This window comes from Lytechinus variegatus, chromosome 9 (genome assembly GCF_018143015.1).
Source record: "Lytechinus variegatus isolate NC3 chromosome 9, Lvar_3.0, whole genome shotgun sequence".
Classification (NCBI taxonomy): Eukaryota; Metazoa; Echinodermata; class Echinoidea; order Temnopleuroida; family Toxopneustidae; genus Lytechinus; species Lytechinus variegatus.
The window spans coordinates 10337026-10357324 of NC_054748.1; the positions used below are offsets into that span (position 1 = coordinate 10337026).

A 20299-nucleotide genomic window follows, 5' to 3' on the forward strand; every position below is an offset into this window, starting at 1 on the left:
TTGATCGATAATCCCTCTTCGTTTTTTGTAAATATCAATGTGTAATTAATATCAATGAATAGAGCATTTAATTTTCTTTATAACGATACCCTAAATGAAATGATTTTGGTTCACATGGAGGTGTAGTGCCTTGAAATGTGGGGGAAGGTCAAAATTCAAAACCTGCCAAATGGCACAATATTGAAAATAACTGTTCTTTTTTTTCCGTGGTGATGAGTGAGTTTCTCAGTGGTTTTGTTTTTACTTTGACCGAAAATCCCTCAACGGCATTAGTAAATATCAATGTGTTATTAATATCAATGAATAGATCATTTAATTTTCTTTAAAATGATAGCCTATATGATATGATTATCATTCACGTGGAGGTGCAGTGCATTGAAATGTGGGGCAATGTCAAAATTCCAAAGTTGCAAAATGACGCAATATTGACAGTCACTGTTCTTTTTCCGTGGTGATGAGTGAGTTTTTTCAGTGATTTCTTTTAATTGTTTTCATGCACCTTAACATCAACATCAACATGGAATCAAACACACCTTTGCACAAGCAAAAACATAACAAACAAACATGCATGGGTATTTCAAACAAAAACACAAATCATGTTATCTCACAGAACCATCACTAGAAACATGACAGAAGCAGGGGCTTGGCCTGAATTGATTTTCATCTCTACCATGTCTACTGACACAGACAAAAGAACCATGTTCTGTATTGACCCTTCATGACTATTTCTGCTCGTTTTGCAGCTTTTCAATTCAGACCTCAGCCAACACTTTTGAATCCTGCTCTTTTCGTGATGGCATGTTCATAACAAGCATGGTATCACCTTAAAGATGATTAAATGATCTTTTGAGTGATATCAAATATGCTTTGTGTAAAATTAGGAGTTGGGAGAAAGGAATGGTCAAAACTCAGATTTCCAAACCCTTTTTTGCTCGTTCTGCAGCTTTTCAATTCAGACCTCATCCAACACATTTGAATCCTGCTCTTTTCGTGATGGCATGATCATAACAAGCATGGTATCATTTCAAAGAAAATTAAATTATCTTTTGAATGATGTAAAATATGCATTGTTTAAAATTGGGAGTAGGAAGAAATAAATGGCCAACACATATTTCTAAACTTTTTTGAGAGGTTTATATACAGTGCGTCCCAGAAATAAACGAAACCGAGATTTAGCGATGACTTATCATCACTAAATCATAAATAAAATAGACAAATGATGTACAGCTTAAAATCTCTTCTTTCATCTGGTATTACTGAAATTATTCCTCATTCACGCAGGGGTGAGCAAAAACAATTCAAAGAAAGGATGTCAAAAACTCATTTGGCATTTGAATTTCAAAACGAAAATCACATGACTAAAAAATTTAATATGTACTCTTTTCTTTCATACCTCAATCACAGAAAATGGCCAAGAAGTAAAAAAGTTATGATTCCTCGAAACAATGCTTGTTTTTCCATAATTTCATTAAACAAACGTGTATTCACCGGGTTCCCACAGAGGTTATCGCACGGTAACAAAAGAATTAATGCATGGCTGATCGTCAACAAAACTGAGTGTAGAGTGAGTTTGAACGATAGCCTGTAAAGCCTCTTCATTTTATGAAATCATTGAAAGTCAATTAGCCTTATTTCAAATAACTATAACTTTGTTATTTCTCGACCATTTCCTGTAATTGAGGTATCAAATTAAAGAGCAGATATTGAATTTTCAAAAATTGTGGTTTCTTTTTAAAACCCAGATACGGCCCGCCAAGTGACTTTTTGTATCCCCTTTTCAATTTGTTTTTGCTTACTCATGCATGAATGAGAAATAATCTAAGTAATTTCAGATGAAGGAGGAGATTCTACGCTTTAAAATGATAGGTCATTTGTCAATTTTATTTGTGATTAAGTTATGATAAATCATCTATAAACTCCTTTAGAAAGTTTGGAAATCGGGCTTTTATCGATAATCCCTCTGAGTTTTAATAAATATAAATGTTTAATTAATATCAATAGATCATTTAACTCCCTTAAAGATGACCACCTACATGATATGATTATGGTTTCAGATGGATTTGCAGTGCTTTGAAATGTGGGGCAAGGTCAAAAATCAAAAGTTGCAAAATGACACAACATTGAAAGTCATGGTCCTCTTTTCCGTGGTGATGAGTCAATTTCTCAGCGGTTTATTTTAATTGTTTTCAAGCACCTTAACATGAACCATCACTATATAAACCACAGCAAAACAGAAAGAATGAAGAAGCAGTGGCTTTATTTTAATGGATTTTCATCTCTTATCATGTCTACTAACACAGACAAGAATTATTATATAATATTTACCGGATTTGAGGGAGATACCAAATATATTTCCCAAACTAGTCTCATATTGCCCCAAGTCGAAGACGAGGACAATATGGGTCTAGTGAGGGAAATATTTTGGTATCTCCCGAAAGTAACTCCAGTCAAAATTATTATTATTACCTGTTCAATTCTTTCTGGTACATTAAATTAACACATTGATAGATTATATAACTAAATTGTTGGACTTATCTTGGTCAAGCCTCTAGTGTCAATTCTTGTCATGTCTGCAATGTATTTCCGTTTTATGATCTCCACAAATAGTGCTGAAAATGTTTCTACAAAGGCTGGTAAATATGCTCGTACATGTATGTCTATGCAACAACAAACTGTTAATGGCAATGGCAAGCTGAAAGAAGAGCTAGTCAATATTTTTATTATCATCCAAATGAGATATCTAGAGCAAAAATCATGATCATGGGGATATTTCTTTTAAAAATAGAGTTCTATCGTATTATGTTAATATCGGTCTAGGCTCTGCACTTTTACATTATGACATACTTGCAAGTGCTCGGATCCATCGTTGTTTTTATGACGTATATTGTTGGTGCACGTATCCTTATGAAGCGTATCTCTTTATACGCATCCACAAATGCGCTGGGGATTGATGAGCTCGTAATACGGATATTATGGACCGCTAATTATTGTACGAAGTTGCAATAGGAAAATTACTCTTTTCGGGGTGGAGGGGTGTACGAATATTATGGTCACTCGTCATTCAGCTGATCGCTGACCGAGCCATTGTGACGTAGTTTATGTTGAGTTTAATCAGTTAGACAGACAAAATACGCGTTTATATCATGTCTCCAAAATGCCTCATTCAGGTAATAATGTTCTGTATCGACCATTCATTACTTTCTGATCGTTTTGCAGCTTTTCAAATTAGACCTCATCCAACACATTTTATTCCTTGTCTTTTCATGATGGCATCATCATAACAAGCATGGTATCATTATAAAGAGGATCAAACGATTATTGATGGCCAAACTCAAATTTCTAAAATTGTTGTGGGGTTTATATGCAGTATTTATATTATACACGTTTATATAAAAAATGTGAAAAATATAAATCAAAAGTAAGTAAAAACAATAAATAGATAAATAGTTTGATTAATGATAAGAATTGTGTAATGAATTTCCTCTTTGTTTAAGCCTTCATTAGATTTTATAATAAAGCAAAGTGTTTATTCATTTTAAATAGTATTTCTTTTTAACTCGGTGATTTTCCCCTGACCAATTTGCCTTAATAATTAATAATAATTGCTACATATCAACGCCATTTTAATGGGCTATCTATACATGTACAACTATTTATATTAGTTTCTTTCTTGTCTCCCTACAGAAAACTGCAATGTTTCTGCAATAGATTTTTCAGATTATTCAACGAGCGTTCAAGTTAAACACAGTGCGGTTTTCAATGTGACATGCAACCAAGGCTACTCCACAGGAGTCTCGAGGTTTTCAGAGTTCAGTTGCAATGATGGTATACTGTCCTCTGCTCCCCCTACATGTTATGGTATGTTACTTTACGCTCTGTAAACAAATTGGAAACTGGTAACTTTTGTAATCGAACTAAGAACTACATCGAACTAAGAACTACATCACACGATTACCTCATAACTTTATTTCATGTTATATGCCTTAAAGTGACATAGGAAAAAGAGAAACAAAGAAAACAGAAAGGTTACATCATAAGCGCCACGGTGTAGCGGTTCTGACTCTCGCCTTGTAACCAGATGGTCGTGTGTTCGAATCCCACCATGGCCTAGCGCCCTTTGGCAAGGCGTCAATCCACACTTTGCCACTCTCACCCTCACCCAGGTGCTTATTAGGTACCGGTAGGATACGACCGTCATTGTGGTCGGTTTAACAAGTTTGTGCCTAACAGGCTGCTTGGAATGCTATGAATCCAGTTACCGGGTAATAATAATTCTGAAGCGCTTTGAACAGTCGTTGATTGATAAAGCGCTATATAAATGCCAATTATTATTATTAAGTTCCCATATCACTAAAGTTAGCGATTAATCGCCAATTTGAGTGAACATTGCGGACTGGTTCATTCGCTTATAGTCAGTCAACTGAGCAATAAGCACATGCAACGATGATCTTGATAGGTCATTTCATCTCGCGATTGATCACTGACTTTAATGTGACGGGTCACAGGAATGTCTGAATTTTACGTAAAAAAACACATTGTCTTTCACTCCATCATAAGAACTTGTTTTTCTTTTCTGACTTCTGAGGGGAAGAAATTGTGCGATAATTATTAACCCGACATTAACCCTTACGGGGAAAAAACCCCAACTGTAACCTTAAAACATGAGTTCCTACTATAATATTTTCAAACATTGCCATAAATGTAAGCAAGATTTCATAACATACATTGACATTCTCATATATATATATATATATATATATATATATATGTATATAGAGAGGAAAAAATGACTACGAAGTGGTCGTTGCTCCTTGCTTCTCCATTTAATCAAGCTTTCGATCAATGCATGATCTTCCTCAGGACTATAAATATATAAACAAAGTACAAATACAATACAATAATATAATAATACAATATGATGGCCTCTAAAATAATCTAAACATGCTTCACGGTTACTTATAATTATTAATTATTTTACACTATATAAACAAGAGAACATATTATATGATATAAAAAGACTTATTGCCAGATAAAGATATATATTTATAGAAAGAGATATTAATTTTATGTAATTATATTACTACAATTGTCATATATATATATATATACATATAGAGATTTATTATAAATGTATACATGTGTAGGAGTCAACATATCTGAGGAATTATAAACGAGAGAACATATATGATATAAAAGGACTTATTTTGACAAATGCCAGATAAAGATATATATTTATAGAAAGAGATATTTATGTAATTATATATAGATTTGTTATAAATGTGCCAACATATCTAAGGAAATGCAGACAGAAAACATGTTATATGATAAGAGACTTATTTTGACAATTGCCGTATAATTGTATATATACAGAGAGAAATATTTATAGAGATTTATAATAAAAGATTGTATGTGTATAGGAGTCAACATATCTAACAATAGAACATATTATAACAGAGCAAGTGATAGTCGGTTGTAACGAGGTGTGCCTTAAAAAGGTAGTTTCTAAATGCGTTTATAACGCGTGGTATATATACATTCATGTTTACTACCTCCATGATATAGAGTTCAATGGCCAAAACTACATACAAGTGGAAGGCACGGCAATGGGAACACCTGTTGCGCCCTCCTATGCCAACATCTATATGGGCACCGTTGAAGAAAAAATCCTTAAAGAACACAATGCAGTACTCCCCCAATCATGGAAAAGGTATATAGATGATATTACTTTCATTTGGGTGGGGTCCCCACGCACACTCTCTCGGTTCGAGGAAACAATGAATTCTATCCATCCAAAAAATAAAATTCACCTTCGAATCTTCCGCCAACAGTGTTCACTTTCTGGATCTCAACATCAAACTTGAACAAAACACCCTTCAAACTGACCTCTACAGCAAAGAAACAGATTCCCACACATTTCTCTGCCCCACCTCCTGCCACCCACCCCACATATTCCGGAACATCCCATACAGTCAAGCACTCCGTGTAAAACGAAATTGCTCACAAGATAACACCACTGACGACCACCTCAACAACTTACAAACCTACCTTGAAAATTCGAACTATGACCCCATACTTACCAAAAATGAAATCGACCGTGCCCGCGATGTTCCCCGGGAAAATCTACTAAAGAAAAAAGAACGCCCCACATCTGAACGCATCCCATTGGTAACCATGTATGGTCCCGACACACGCAACATCCGCAAAATCATATCAGAACACCACCAAACTTTACACCAATCAGAAGATCTCAAAGCACTATTCCCGGACCCCCCTATAATTGCATACAGACGCGCACGAACACTCCGCGACATATTAGTTTTCTCCGGAGACCCAAAACAAGAACAACACAACCCAGGACAAACCGGCTTCTATAAATGTAACTCAAGGAAATGCATACTCCACATACACGTTAAAGAGGGGAAAAAAATCTCAAGCTCAATCACGGGGGAACAATTCCCAATAACAACACGAATAAACTGCAAATCGACATGGGTCTTCTATCTAATAACATGCAAAAAATGCAACAAACAATATGTGGGCAAGACGGAAACATCTCTTTACACAAGATTCAGCAACACCCGATCAGAAATACGCAACTTCAATTCATCCAATCCTAAAGTTCTCCCCTACACAACCCATTTCAACCAACCCGGTCACTCTATAAACGACGTACTCATAATGGGCATTGAAACAATCCACAACAAATCCCGCCAGACCATCCTCCACAGAGAATCTTTTTGGATCAGAAAACTACACACCTTTAACCCGGAAGGCATTAATGTTGACCAATAACCCTTAACTCCTGAACCCCTGAATCCTTCCACTCAATCACACACACACGCACCACACACTACCTACACTACAGACGCCCAAGCATGACGCTACATCCATGACATCCTTGCCCTCGCTCACAGGTACTATTCCGTATTTACTTTGTTTTCTAATAATATGTTCTGTAATTTGTTTTTCTTAGATAAGTTACCGACCCTTGCTGCATTTTCTTCATATATTCCTTGTGCAGAAAAAGATTGATATATTGTCTATAACAGGTCGGTGCACTATATCATGGAGGTAGTAAACATGAATGTATATGTACCACGCGTTATAAACGCATTTAGAAACTACCTTTTTAAGGCACACCTCGTTACAACCGACTATCACTTGCTCTGTTATAATATGTTCTATTGTTAGATATGTTGACTCCTATACACATACAATCTTTTATTATAAATCTCTATAAATATTTCTCTCTGTATATATACAATTATACGGCAATTGTCAAAATAAGTCTCTTATCATATACCATGTTTTCTGTCTGCATTTCCTTAGATATGTTGGCACATTTATAACAAATCTATATATAATTACATAAATATCTCTTTCTATAAATATATATCTTTATCTGGCATTTGTCAAAATAAGTCCTTTTATATCATATAATAGTTCTCTTGTTTATAATTCCTCAGATATGTTGACTCCTACACATGTATACATTTATAATAAATCTCTATATGTATATATATATATATATATATATATATATATATATATGTATATATATATATATGACAATTGTAGTAATATAATTACATAAAATTAATATCTCTTTCTATAAATATATATCTTTATCTGGCAATAAGTCTTTTTATATCATATAACATGTTCTCTTGTTTATATAGTGTAAAATAATTAATAATTATAAGTAACCGTGAAGCATGTTTAGATTATTTTAGAGGCCATCATATTGTATTATTATATTATTGTATTGTATTTGTACTTTGTTTATATATTTATAGTCCTGAGGAAGATCATGCATTGATCGAAAGCTTGATTAAATGGAGGAGCAAGGAGCAACGACCACTTCGTAGTCATTTTTTCCTCTATATTGACCCTCACCACTATGAATGACCGCCAGTGTTACGAGGCTTTTGGAAAATTTCTTCCGCTATATGTATATATATATATATATATATATATATATATATATATATATATATATATATATATGTTTATACCTTTCATACCTTTAAACGTCTGCTACCGGCGGTTTCACGTCCGGACTTGAGGTGATCTTCAGGCAGACTGACGTTATTGGCTATTTGTGTGGTGCGGCGGGTCAATTTGACGCTTCGGTGGTTTCCGGTTTGGTCTCGTTCGGTGTCTGCACTTAGAAATCAGTTCTGACCTTTTTTTTAGTGAGTTTCTCTTTGTTATTATTGACACTTTTTCCTCCAAGCAAAGGTTGCACAAGCCACTTTTTTTGGCGTAAGTTTGACTTTTTTTCGATGTCCCAAGTTAGCGTATATTCAATTTTCTTTTCTTTCAGATTCCATATGTATTTTGAGAGTTTCGTTCCGGTATCTTTCATGCTTAAATGATTTGTTGTGGTTTCTGTATCTATCTTTGAATGCCCCCCCCCCTGCAAGTCCGAAGTAGTGTTTCTCTTCGTTGCCATGTCAGACCGTCGCCTTGTATACCAGAGCTGTCTGCATACACTTTCCTTGTAATGGACATTGGGTTTTTTTGCTGACAGTTACATTTTGGTTTATTTTCCGCTCTTGGGTTTGATTGCCTGACAATTTTTTGGTTGTGGGTTTTTATTATGGTATCCATGTTGTTCATGCAACTGTAGCTAACCTTTATTGTGTTCTTGTTGAATATTTGATTCAATTTATGTCCCTTGGGGAAATGCTTCATTATTAGCTTTAGGAATCTCCTTCCTACGTTGGTTTTTACTTCAGAATTGTAAGGTGGGTTAAACAAGGTGACTTTTCTACTTCTGTTTCTTCTTTTTCTTCCTTCTCCTACTGGTCTGGTGTATTTCATAGTCTTGTCGTACCCTCAACTAAATACCTACAGCCGTTGAGAAGCGCCTCTCGACACTGTCTTCTAACGAAGACTTATTCAAGAAAGCAGCGCCAGCATACGACGACGCCCTGGGTTAAACCAGGTGATTTTTCTACTTCTGTTTCTTCTTTTTCTTCCTTCTCCTACTGGTCTGGTGTATTTGATAGTCTTGTCGTACCCTCAACTAAATACCTACAGCCGTTGAGAAGCGCCTCTCGACACACTGTCTTCTAACGAAGACTTATTCAAGAAAGCAGCGCCAGCATACGACGACGCCCTGAAAAGAAGCGGGTACGACAAGACTATCAAATACACCAGACCAGTAGGAGAAGGAAAAACCAAAAAGTTGTCAGGCAATCAAACCCAAGAGCGGAAAATAAACCAAACTGTAACTGTCGGCAAAAAACCCAATGTCCATTACAAGGAAAGTGTATGCAGACAGCTCTGGTATACAAGGCGACGATCCGACATGGCAACGAAGAGAAACACTACTTCGGACTTGCAGGGGGACATTCAAAGATAGATACAGAAACCACATCAAATCATTTAAGCATGAAAGATACCGGAACGAAACTCAACTCTCAAAATACATATGGAATCTGAAAGAAAAGAACATTGAATCTACGCTAACTTGGGACATTGAAAAAAGTCAAACTTAAACCAAAGAAAAAGTGGCTTGTGCAACCTTTGCTTGGAGGAAAAAGTGTCAATAATAACAAAGAGAAACTCACTAAACAAAAGGTCAGAACTGATTTCTAAGTGCAGACACCGAACGAGACCAAACCGGAAACCACCGAAGCGTCAAATTGACCCGCCGCACCACACAAATAGCCAATAACGTCAGTCTGCCTGAAGATCGCCTCAAGTCCGGACGTGAAACCGCCGGTAGCAGACGTTTAAAGGTATGAATATATGCTCTGCTTTATAGCATTGAGCACTTTGCACAGTCATCGGCATCCTCACATCTATGGATATATATATCTTTATATTATATATATATACAGTGCGTCCCAGAAAAAACGAAACCGAGATTTAGCGATTATTTATCATTACTTAATCATAAATAAAATAGACAAATGACCTACCAATTTAAAGCTTAGAATCTCCTCTTTCATCTGATATTATTTAGATTATTTGTCATCCACGCATGAGTGAGCAAATACAATTTGAAGAAAGGATATCAAAAACTCATTTGGCGGGGGGTATCTGGGTTTCAAAAAGAAAACTACATTTCTGAAGAGTTCAATATCCCCTCTTTAATTTGATACCTAAATTACAGAAAATGTTCCAGAAATAACAAAGTTCTGGTCATTTGAAATAAGGCTTGAATTTCAATAATTTCATAAAATGAAGAGGTTCTCCAGGCTGGCTTTCAAACTCACTCGACACTATGTTTTGTTGACGATCAGCCATGCATGAAATCTTTTGTTCACCAAGCGAAAGCTTCTGTGGGAAACGGGTGAAAACACGTTTATCTCATGAAATTATGGAAATACATGCCTTATTTCAAATGACCAGAACTTTTTTATTTCTTGACCATTTTCTGTAATGTAGGTACCAAATTAAAGAGCAGATATTGAACTTTTCGGAGATGTGGTTTTCTTTTTGAAACCCAGATACCCCCCGCCAAATGAGTTTTTGGTATCCTTTCTTCAAATTGTTGTTGCTCACTCATACGTAAATAAGAAATAACCTAAGTAATATCAGATGAAAGAAGAGATTCTAAGCTTTAAATTGATAGATCATTTGTCTATTCTATTTATGATTAAGTTATGATAAATGATCGCTAAATCTCGGTTCCGTTTATTCTGGGACGCACTGTATATATTATCTCTTCATCTGCTTGGCATTCACATCTCACTGATACTTTTTACATTACTTTATTGATAAAAGGTTGGTATCCAATAATTGATTGTAATAAACGCTGATATATTGCAAAAAAAGGAAATTGAGAGTTCCATTATACTTATGGTTTCAGATTATTGTGTAATATCCTTTATTTCCCTGAAAAGAAAATTGCAAGATTCCTTCAATACCAAATTCTGATTATTCATCGGGTGGTGATGTTCAGCATATTGCGACTATCACTGTGACATGCAACCAAGGCTACTCCACTGGTGTTTCTGGATTTACAGATCTCACTTGTGATGATGGTACCTTTTCTCCTTCACCTCCTACTTGTTATGGTAAGGTCTTCTTAATCTCTCATCAGCATGATCACTGTTGTAACAATTTTATTGTCGCTATTTCTGTTTTTTGCCATGTACTGTCAATTTGGCCATGCTGAGACAGTACATGGAATGACACAACAGCTTCCAAGAGCGTCGATGTGTGCGATATTTTTACCCTTATAACTGATTCAATTTATTTTCTCAGTTATTTTAGAGTCCTTAAAAGAGCTCCTTTAAGGTTCAGAAATCCCCAGGAATTTTCGCGGTGGGAACTTTTCATGGGATTAAACGGGAATTCGGGAATCCTCGGCAACTTTCGGGAATTTTCAAAACGTAGCATTTTTTGGGTTATTTATATGCAAGAATCGAAAGGGGTACCCTGGCAGATGGTGCTTGATTGTGCTTTGTCAGGAACTTCCAAGCTAAATGTTTTGCTAAAACAGACATGGCAAAATTTTTATGAATTCCATGTAAAAGTTGATTTTATTGTATTAGTGGCTGAATGGTATGTGTAAGAGCAGTACACTGCGCATGCTTTTTACAAGGGTTATATATGTAAAAATAAATATATACATTCAGTTATTCATGGATTGATGCCTATTGAATATTCTAATCTTGTTGCACATGATAAGAATCAGTAATGATTTTTATTAGAATTATCGTTGCTTTATTTCTGCACAGCAGAAGTGAGAACATGGTGCTAATTTGATGAATATATTTAACGGTTCAAGCTCAATGTTTATTTCAATTCAATTAAACCTGCTACGAAAAAATATTTTTTTATTGTTTTCAAAATACTACATCAAATTTAATGGAACTGATCTGAGATTGTAAATTGATGTCACAAAAGATATGAAATTAATACAAGTTTCTCAATTAAGGTCCAGGGTTTCCAGCCCGTCATGGAAATCAGGGATAATTATTTACCTTTTTCAAATAGGGAAAAATCAGAGAATTTGATCGGCCCAAAGTTCGGAAGCACGGAAGTCAGTGAGACTCCTCTTTATTTTGTTGCATATCAAAACAACATCAATTGAATGACTGGTTATGGTGGTACTAATTAGTCGAGCATTATTGTTTGTATACTGAAAATCCATGTAATTCACTGCAACAACTTAGAAAGCATGCAAAACTGGGAATGGATTTAAATAATCATCAGGGAATTTTTGAACTTCATCACAAAAAATGAAGGAAAAATAAGGGAATTTTGTTTTCTTGAAAAGGTGGGAAAGCTGAAGGTCAAAGGTCATTTGAGGTCAACAAACTTAGCCAATGCTTCTTCTCCCTTTGTGAAAAATATTAATCTTGGTTGTTCAAAGTGTGCACTGCTGTTATAAGAAACTGCACAATGCAGGCAAGACTGCAAAAGGTCTGCAGAAATAAATTAGAATTAAACATTGTTGGTTCTTGGACCTCGGTTTTCCTATCTATCAAAGACTCAAGCCAATGCCATAGCTGCTTGGGGATTAGACTGTTGTGCAAACTGCCCACTCAAGGCAGATTTTTACATGTAAAACCCTTGACAGAAAAATTAGAAGAAAAAAAATACCATTTGCTTTCAATTGTTTTATTTTTGTCATGTTAAATTCCTGAAAATTCCTAACATTCCAGACAGCGGAAAGTTCAAGAAGCTTTCCATTGAAGTTTTCCAAATTATCGAAAAATTGCCGGCCCTTTGCAACTTTAGGCTCCTTTGATACCTGTAATAGGCCTAAATAACACTATTTTCAGAATTTTATATAATTGAACATCTGTAGATTTGAATAAAAATCGATGATAATCATCTTCTAGTTTAACACCCAGTGTTATGCAATAAAACATAATTTAGTTTGAACAAATAAAACAAAAATAATTTTCAGTTATTTGTTATTCATTTTGTTGGTATGGTAAAATTGTTATTTGAAATTCCAATACGTTCTCTCATTATATTTTCTCACCGCTAAAATGGTTGTCAGTAAATAATATATAGTGTACATCAGTTAATGACCTTTCATCATATCGATGTCTAATTATGCTACTCTTTCTTTTCTCTCCTTTTTACTGACTATCACTCTTCAGAGAATTGCATGGTAACAGTACCTTTATCAGATTATTCGGCGAATGTTCCAGTTGACCACGGTGAAAGATTCAACGTAACCTGTAACCCTGGCTATTCCTTTGATTCAGCATCATATCTAGAGCTCAGTTGTGATAATAGCATCTTGTCTCCTGATCCACTTTCCTCATGTAACGGTAAGATCACATCAGGGGTCGTGCACGGGCGCCGGAAGCGGGATGGAGGCAGAGGGGGCATAAACTTGCCCCCAAATGCAAATTTGTGGGGGCAATACGATTCTGCCCCCCACCATACGCCACCTAAGAATAAACAAAATCAATTGTTTAAAGACAGAAGAAGTTAGGACAACACTTTTATGGTGAATTTAAGTATTATCATTACGATCATGATTATGACTATTGCTTTGATTTATTAAAAATATGTGATAAGTTGTATTATTTTAATAATCATTATTATTATCATTGTGATCATGAATTCACATATTTCCATTTCTATTCTCATAATGATTGATCAGTTTCGTGGTTTCCTTCTTAGATATTGACGAGTGTGCTCTTGATTCGAGTCTCTGTACCGATGGCCGATGCTTTAATCTCATTGGAAATTACACCTGTATTTGCAACAGTGGTTTCGTGTTAACAGACCTACATTCTTGCACTGGTATGACTACAGATATGTTATTACTTTTTCATAAAACCCAATTCATAATTTGGCTATGATACCAAACTTAGGAAGATTATAGGGGAGCTACTTCAAAGAAAACTGTCCCATATTGTGTGTGCCACAGCGTGGAACACAATGTGAAATCACCTTCACACTGTTAAATTTTAATTTTTCAACAGTGTGAATCACATATTCACATTGTCGACCATGTGAACACGCTTTGAACAGTCACACTGTCGAGGTGTCCACAGTGTGAAAGTATTTTCACTCTGTTGAATTTGAGCAATTTGACAGTGTGAATAATATTTTGACATAGCTCACTATGTGAACACGCTGTATGACACTGTTTTTTCAGCAAGATGTGGTACACATTGTTCAACAGTGTCAGGATCAAACCTGGGATTTTGTTTACCTAAAGATTTGGTCACCAAAAACCCCAAATGACATAAACAACCTCACATACCCCAAGCATCCTTTTTTAAAGTGAAGAGAGCGACGATGTAGTCAAAGTACACATAAGTAATTGCACTGCACAATAATCATTCCGGTTTAAAGTTGTTTTTTACAACTATATCATTTTGCTCCAAATGCTATTCATTTCCATGGACATTTCAACAATGAATATAACATAAGTTTACATATAAATGACAATGACTTTCAAAATATATTAAAATAAATTAAGTTTCATTTTATGAGTTTAGAATGTCAGATTTGGAGAAAAAATATCAGTAATGGTTGAGAGAAATAATAATTTGTCCGGACAATATAAAGGGTTATTAGATTAAAGGACTTCCCTGATTAATCATGGATGTAGTCCCCATGTCGATGAAAAAACGAAATTGCAGTAATCCGATGACCTTGAAGACCGATGACGTAGAATGACGTATGTCAAAGGTTGTCGGAGATCCACGAAGTCTGCCGACGAATGGGGTCACCGAAGTCTAGGCGCTTTCGACCTGTCGCATGACGTCAAGAAGAACTTAAGCAGAAGTTCCAGTGGCGGACCGTGACCCCGAGGAGACAAAGCATTGGAGGGGCACTGTATTGTTTGTGAACAATGCTGTGCCCCTCCAATGCTTTGTCTTCTCCGGGTCACGGTCCGCCAATGAGCAGAACTCAGGGTTGAATACTCAAATGACATCTTGGTTCAGGGCTGACGAAAACTGAAGGCTTCTAAGGATTTAGCCCCAGAATAAATTGGCTGTTCATGGGTAACAGCTCCCTGACCAAAGGACCCTTGAAAATTGAATAAATTCCCATTATCTAAAATGGCAAATCCTAATTTTTAACATCTCAATGATTCCTTTTATAAATCATTTGATGAATACATGTCTTTCTTTTTATTTAATAAGCATCGACAGAATATCTAGATAGTGATTATTCATCAGCATAAATTATCAATCCTAGAAAAATTGACATAAATTCACTCCTGAAAAATAGTGAAATACAGACATTCTATCACTACAATAATTTGTGATGATTATTTAACCCTAAAAAGACTGGGCTATTTTGGAGGCTAGAAAAACTGGAGGGGCCTTTTGGCCCCCCCCCCCTCCAAGATCTCGGCCGTTGGTCGTCTGGTCGCAACCAAATTTGGCACACATATCCTTTGTCATGTCCTCTAAAAGAAAACATAGTAAAAATACTGATATTCATTGTATTTTTTTTAATATATGCATAATTAATTATGCGAATATGCAAATTTTTATCAAAAAATTGAATTTTTCATACTTTGGTACCTATTGCGGTCCATAAATTCCCGTTTCAAGGTTTTCAGCAGCAAGAAGAGGTTGTTTATCATGGAATTGTGTTATTTCGTGCTTGAATTATTAGATATGCTTATGCAAATTAGTAATTACTAAATATGCAAATAAGTACTCGGCACGCGTTATGTAGAGAAATACAATATTTGGCATGTTTTATTGCATTACACTCTCTTGCAATGAGCCAAAGCAATCTTGAAAGATAAACAAGTGATGTGTTACATGTACACTAGCTGGTGAAAACAAAGCATAAGAGATATCACATAATTTATGCAAATTATATTCATAATTATGTGAATATGCAAAATTTTATCAAAAAATTGAATTTTTCATATTTTGGTACTTATTATTTGCATTTCTTATGTATTTCTTTATTTTTTTATGCAATGTTTTTCATTATTTTCATATCCTAGAACTGCTATTTGAATTCACAAGTGACATAATAAAGAAAGAAACAAATAAAAATGTAGTTAGAAAACAATGTGTATAACATTCATTCAAATACCATACACTTTACACACAAACGAATATAAATTTCAATTTCTTACGTGACATGTGATACGAAAATGTTACGTAACTCCGCAACCGCGGCATGGGGGTATACAGATTTGGTATCAAAAGTTGCGCAAAACTCAGGAGAAAAAATTCATGAAATGGCGGCGCGAACGCTTCATGCGCAAAAAAGTTATCGCGATTTATGTACAGGGGGGGGGCCTAAAAGGCCCCCCCCCCAGTCTTTTTAGGGTTAAAGCCGGAAACTGTAAAAAAAAAATCACAGAGTAAAATATTGCCTATTAAAGTTACCGAAACAGGCTTCTGATTGGTATAATTATTAAAACAAAATCTGGATTAAAAATTGAGACCAAACTTACCTCTTAGCTTGAAGAATCTAATATTTCTCTTTTTTAAGCTGAAATATACTGATAAAAATATAAAATAGACTTACCACCATTGTGGGTAGGAAAACCCCAAAATTAATTAAAACTGAGGTCATTTCTTCTTTGCACGTCAGAACACAACCTCTCTCGAAGAGTAACAAAATGAAAGTGATCCTACTCTCTGTGCACAGCAGTTAGGTGCACTGTACAATCAATAGACCTCGGGCGGGTCTTGGAATGCTAAGTGTTTATTCCACCTGTTATTATAACCTGGAACCTACAACAAAAGAACCTGCAAGAGCTGAATACTTTATAGCCCTTCCTATTTAAAGTAATTAAATACGTAGGTTTTTATCACATCTCTCAATCAATAATACTGCCATCACAAGGCCAAAATGATTATTTTATCATTACCTTTTAAAGTTAGACTTTCTTTATTTAAAGGACAAGTCCACTCCAACAAAAACTTTATTTTAATAAAAAGAGACAAATATAACAAGCATAACACTGAAAATTTCATCAAAATTGGATGTGAAATAACAAAGTTATGACATTTCAAAGTTTCGCTTATTTTTAACAAAATAGTTATATGAACTAGCCAGTTACATCCAAATGAGAGAGTCGATGACATCACTCACTCACTATTTCTTTTGTATTTTATTATATGAAATATGAAATATTTGTACTTTCTCGTCATTGTCATGTGAAATAAAGTTTCATTTGTCCCTGAACATGTGGAATTCCATTATTTTAACATTTTGTGCTTCAGGCAAGGAGGTCCTAATCGTCAAATTGGTAAAAATTGAAATATTGTATGATTCAAACAATAAAAAACAAAAGAAAAAGTGAGTTAGTGACGTCATCGACTCTCATTTGGGTGTAACTGGCTCGTTCGTATGACTCTTGTTAAAAATAAGCGAAACTTTGAAATGTCATTACTTTCGTATTTTACATCCGATTTTGATGAAATTTTCAGCATTGTTCTTGTCTGGTTTTTCTCCATTGATTCAAATCAGCATTTTTCTGAGGTGGACCTGACCTTTAACACAACTTTCAAAATTACACCATTAATCAATTTTTCCTGTTAGTATTTTATATGTTAAATAACCAAATTTTAGAATTTGCAAAAAAAAAAAAAAAGAATTGCTTGGGACAAACAGTGTGCCCAACATAGTCATCAAAGCATGCAGCTATCTGTCGGTAGCTCCCAGAGGCGGCTCCAGCTTTCACCAAAAGGTGGGCCGAAAAATTTGTTCACCCAAAATTTTCACCCATCGACCGCTCAAAATTGACTTTTATTTGTTTCTTTGAAGGCGTAGTCCTAACAGTCACTTCTTAGCTGTATTCTCACAAAACATGGATAAATAATGATCTCATATAAGCCCTAATTAAATAGTAAATGTCATATATTTTATGCTGAAAATTGAAGATTCTGAGCGATTTGATAAAATTTGATCAGTGTTATGCAGGTTGGATTTATCTCTTTTTATTCAAATCAACTTTTTATTGGGGTGGACTTGTCCTTTAATAAAGACTAAAGTGACAACTAAGCCTATATGAAACAGTCCACGTATTAAATTATAATAGAAAACAAACAATACAATTGTTCATCTAGTCCTTATGAATATTCCTTCTATGTTAAACCAGCTCTGCCAAGCGTTAGCAATGTGGCGACGAGTACAGCGTCAGTGATTTTGCAAGGAGCAAAGCTAAATGGTGAAGCCTTGGTATACAGCGCCGAATTGACCGATAGGACATCAGCCCTATTCATTGAATTGGAACTTCAATACTGTGTTGTGGTAAGCATCCCTCGGTATTCTCTATCCCACCCTGCTGCTCCCTTTCCTACAGTGCCAAAAACTGATGGAAAAAATTGTAATGTTCAAGGGCGTGAAACGAGATATTTTATAGAAATCGGATATACGAGTGTTGCTTGGTTCCATAGAACAGCGAAGTCAGTAGTAATATTCAGAGGGAACAGCCATTGACGCCCCAAGTCCTAATTTTCTGAACATCTTACTATAAAGAAACATTGAGAACTTCTATAGGTGGGCCAAAGGTGCCCAAGCTGCCCCCTCCCGTAATGACGGCGCAAAAAACAAAGGAAAATGAAAAACGAAGAAAAGAGGAGAGGAGGAAATATATTAAAGATTAAAAGAAAGGATGTCCTTGGAATAAATTATCAAATTTAAAAAAGGTTGAATATTTGTGAGAAGTACACTATACATGTTCTTTAGTTTAAAATTTCCCCCTGATTTCTCTTTCAGCTAATCAATTTTGTCAAGGACACGTTAAGTTTTAGTATGGATCCCAGTTGCATTGCCACTGCGTTTACCCCGGGTAGTGTAATTGGTGATATGCAACTTGAAGTGGTTGCCGATAATCAAGACAATGCAGATCAGCTGGCTTTGAGCATTGGGGAAATGTCTAGCAATGTTACTCAGGTCTTAACAGCTAACGGGCTAACACTGGAAGGAACCGTATTATCCTCAACTGGTAAGACCGAACAAGATATCTCGTTTTTATTTTTATTTATTTGTTTATTCATTCATTCATTTATATATATATATATATGTGTGTGTGTGTGTAATTATTTTGATGCTGATTCATTAAGGTATTTTTCAAATTATTTAAGCAATTTGTTTTTGACAAAATCTTTGAGTCATTAGTCAATAGATGGGAGGCAGTCAATAAACCATTAAATGTCTCGAACATGAGCCAGAATCTCTCGAATCGTGTCCAAATCATGTCCGAATATTTCCAAAACGCGTGTTTATTACTTTCTGATATATCCGTTAGGTTATTCGGGACATTCTGGCTGCTCAATCGACGTATTCGGCATTTTCGTCAATATTCTGGCCAATTAATCTCTTCGTTCGGGGTGATTCGAAAGGTATTCGGGGCGTTCTTGGTAGATACGGCTCTATTCGTCATATTCGTATATATATGGCCAGATGATTCCGACCGTTTCTTCCCTAATGATACGAACATATAGGAATCTGCCCACGTTGAGATGTATTCGGATGGTAGTCGGTTTGATTCTGAGAGGCATTTAGAGTTATTTTTGGGCAGTCAATTTTGGGCAATTTTGATATGATTCGGGTCCTATTCCGGACCTATTCGTTTCTAATTCGTAAAGCTCCCCGAATTAGAGACGAAAAAAAGATATTAATGCTTAGTTATATTTTTCAAAATTCAATAGTTCAATGTGATCAATCTAATTGTCAAAATGGAGGAACTTGTACTACGACAGGACAGCTTTGTGATTGTCCAACTGGTTTCAATGGAGATCTTTGTCAGAATAGTAAGTACCTTTATCAATAACATATTTATTCTGTATTCTTAATATTCATTTACATCATTAACGTGATTAATATAATTATTCATCTCCTTCATATTACTCCTGTTACCGTCGCTATTATCATTATTGTAATGATTTTGTTTTCATAATGATGATAATGATGATGATTATTATTACTCTATTTGTCGATACTGTTATTATCATTATAATTATAATCATTATCATTACCAATACTTTTGAGAACGTGATTACCAAGTCGTGCAATATTTTGAACTCGCACGTGAAATAAAATATTGGGGTTTTTTTATCATTACTTTATTTATAACGTTTTTTTTTTAATCTCTTATTTTGCGTTATTTGTTTATTTCATAATTTATCTATAAGTTACACTTATTTCTATTTTTAATGGTTTTATCTATTAAGTTTCATTATTATTTTGGGGGTATACGGCAGCGATTGATCAAGTATCTGCTTTACAGGCTTAGTGGCTCGATGGCTCTTAATTTCACCATGCGGGGGGGGGGGGGCACTTCCATTGACGAGTGGATACCATGCGCGACCATGGGGTCTCGAAAAGCACCCTAAACACGTATTTTCCATATTCTGAAAATGCACTACTAACC

The 20299-nt window shown here is 35.1% G+C and overlaps 1 protein-coding gene and 1 long non-coding RNA gene across 2 annotated transcripts in view; both read left to right on the forward strand.

Annotated features, from left to right (window-relative positions):
* Nucleotides 1-13790, forward strand: part of LOC121421302 (fibrillin-2-like) — a 75046-nt gene extending 61256 nt beyond the window's left edge. Inside the window, exons 5-8 of the mRNA XM_041615978.1 lie at nucleotides 3685-3858; nucleotides 10860-11033; nucleotides 13077-13250; nucleotides 13609-13790. Of these exons, the coding sequence (XP_041471912.1) occupies nucleotides 3685-3858; nucleotides 10860-11033; nucleotides 13077-13250; nucleotides 13609-13790 (704 nt within the window). The remainder of the gene's footprint in view (nucleotides 1-3684; nucleotides 3859-10859; nucleotides 11034-13076; nucleotides 13251-13608) is intronic.
* A 4238-nt stretch (nucleotides 13791-18028) lies between these two features.
* Nucleotides 18029-19673, forward strand: LOC121421072. Its single transcript, XR_005970932.1, has 3 exons — nucleotides 18029-18174; nucleotides 18643-18871; nucleotides 19578-19673. It is a non-coding gene; the product is annotated as an uncharacterized LOC121421072 (long non-coding RNA).
* The last annotated feature ends 626 nt before the right edge of the window (nucleotides 19674-20299 follow it).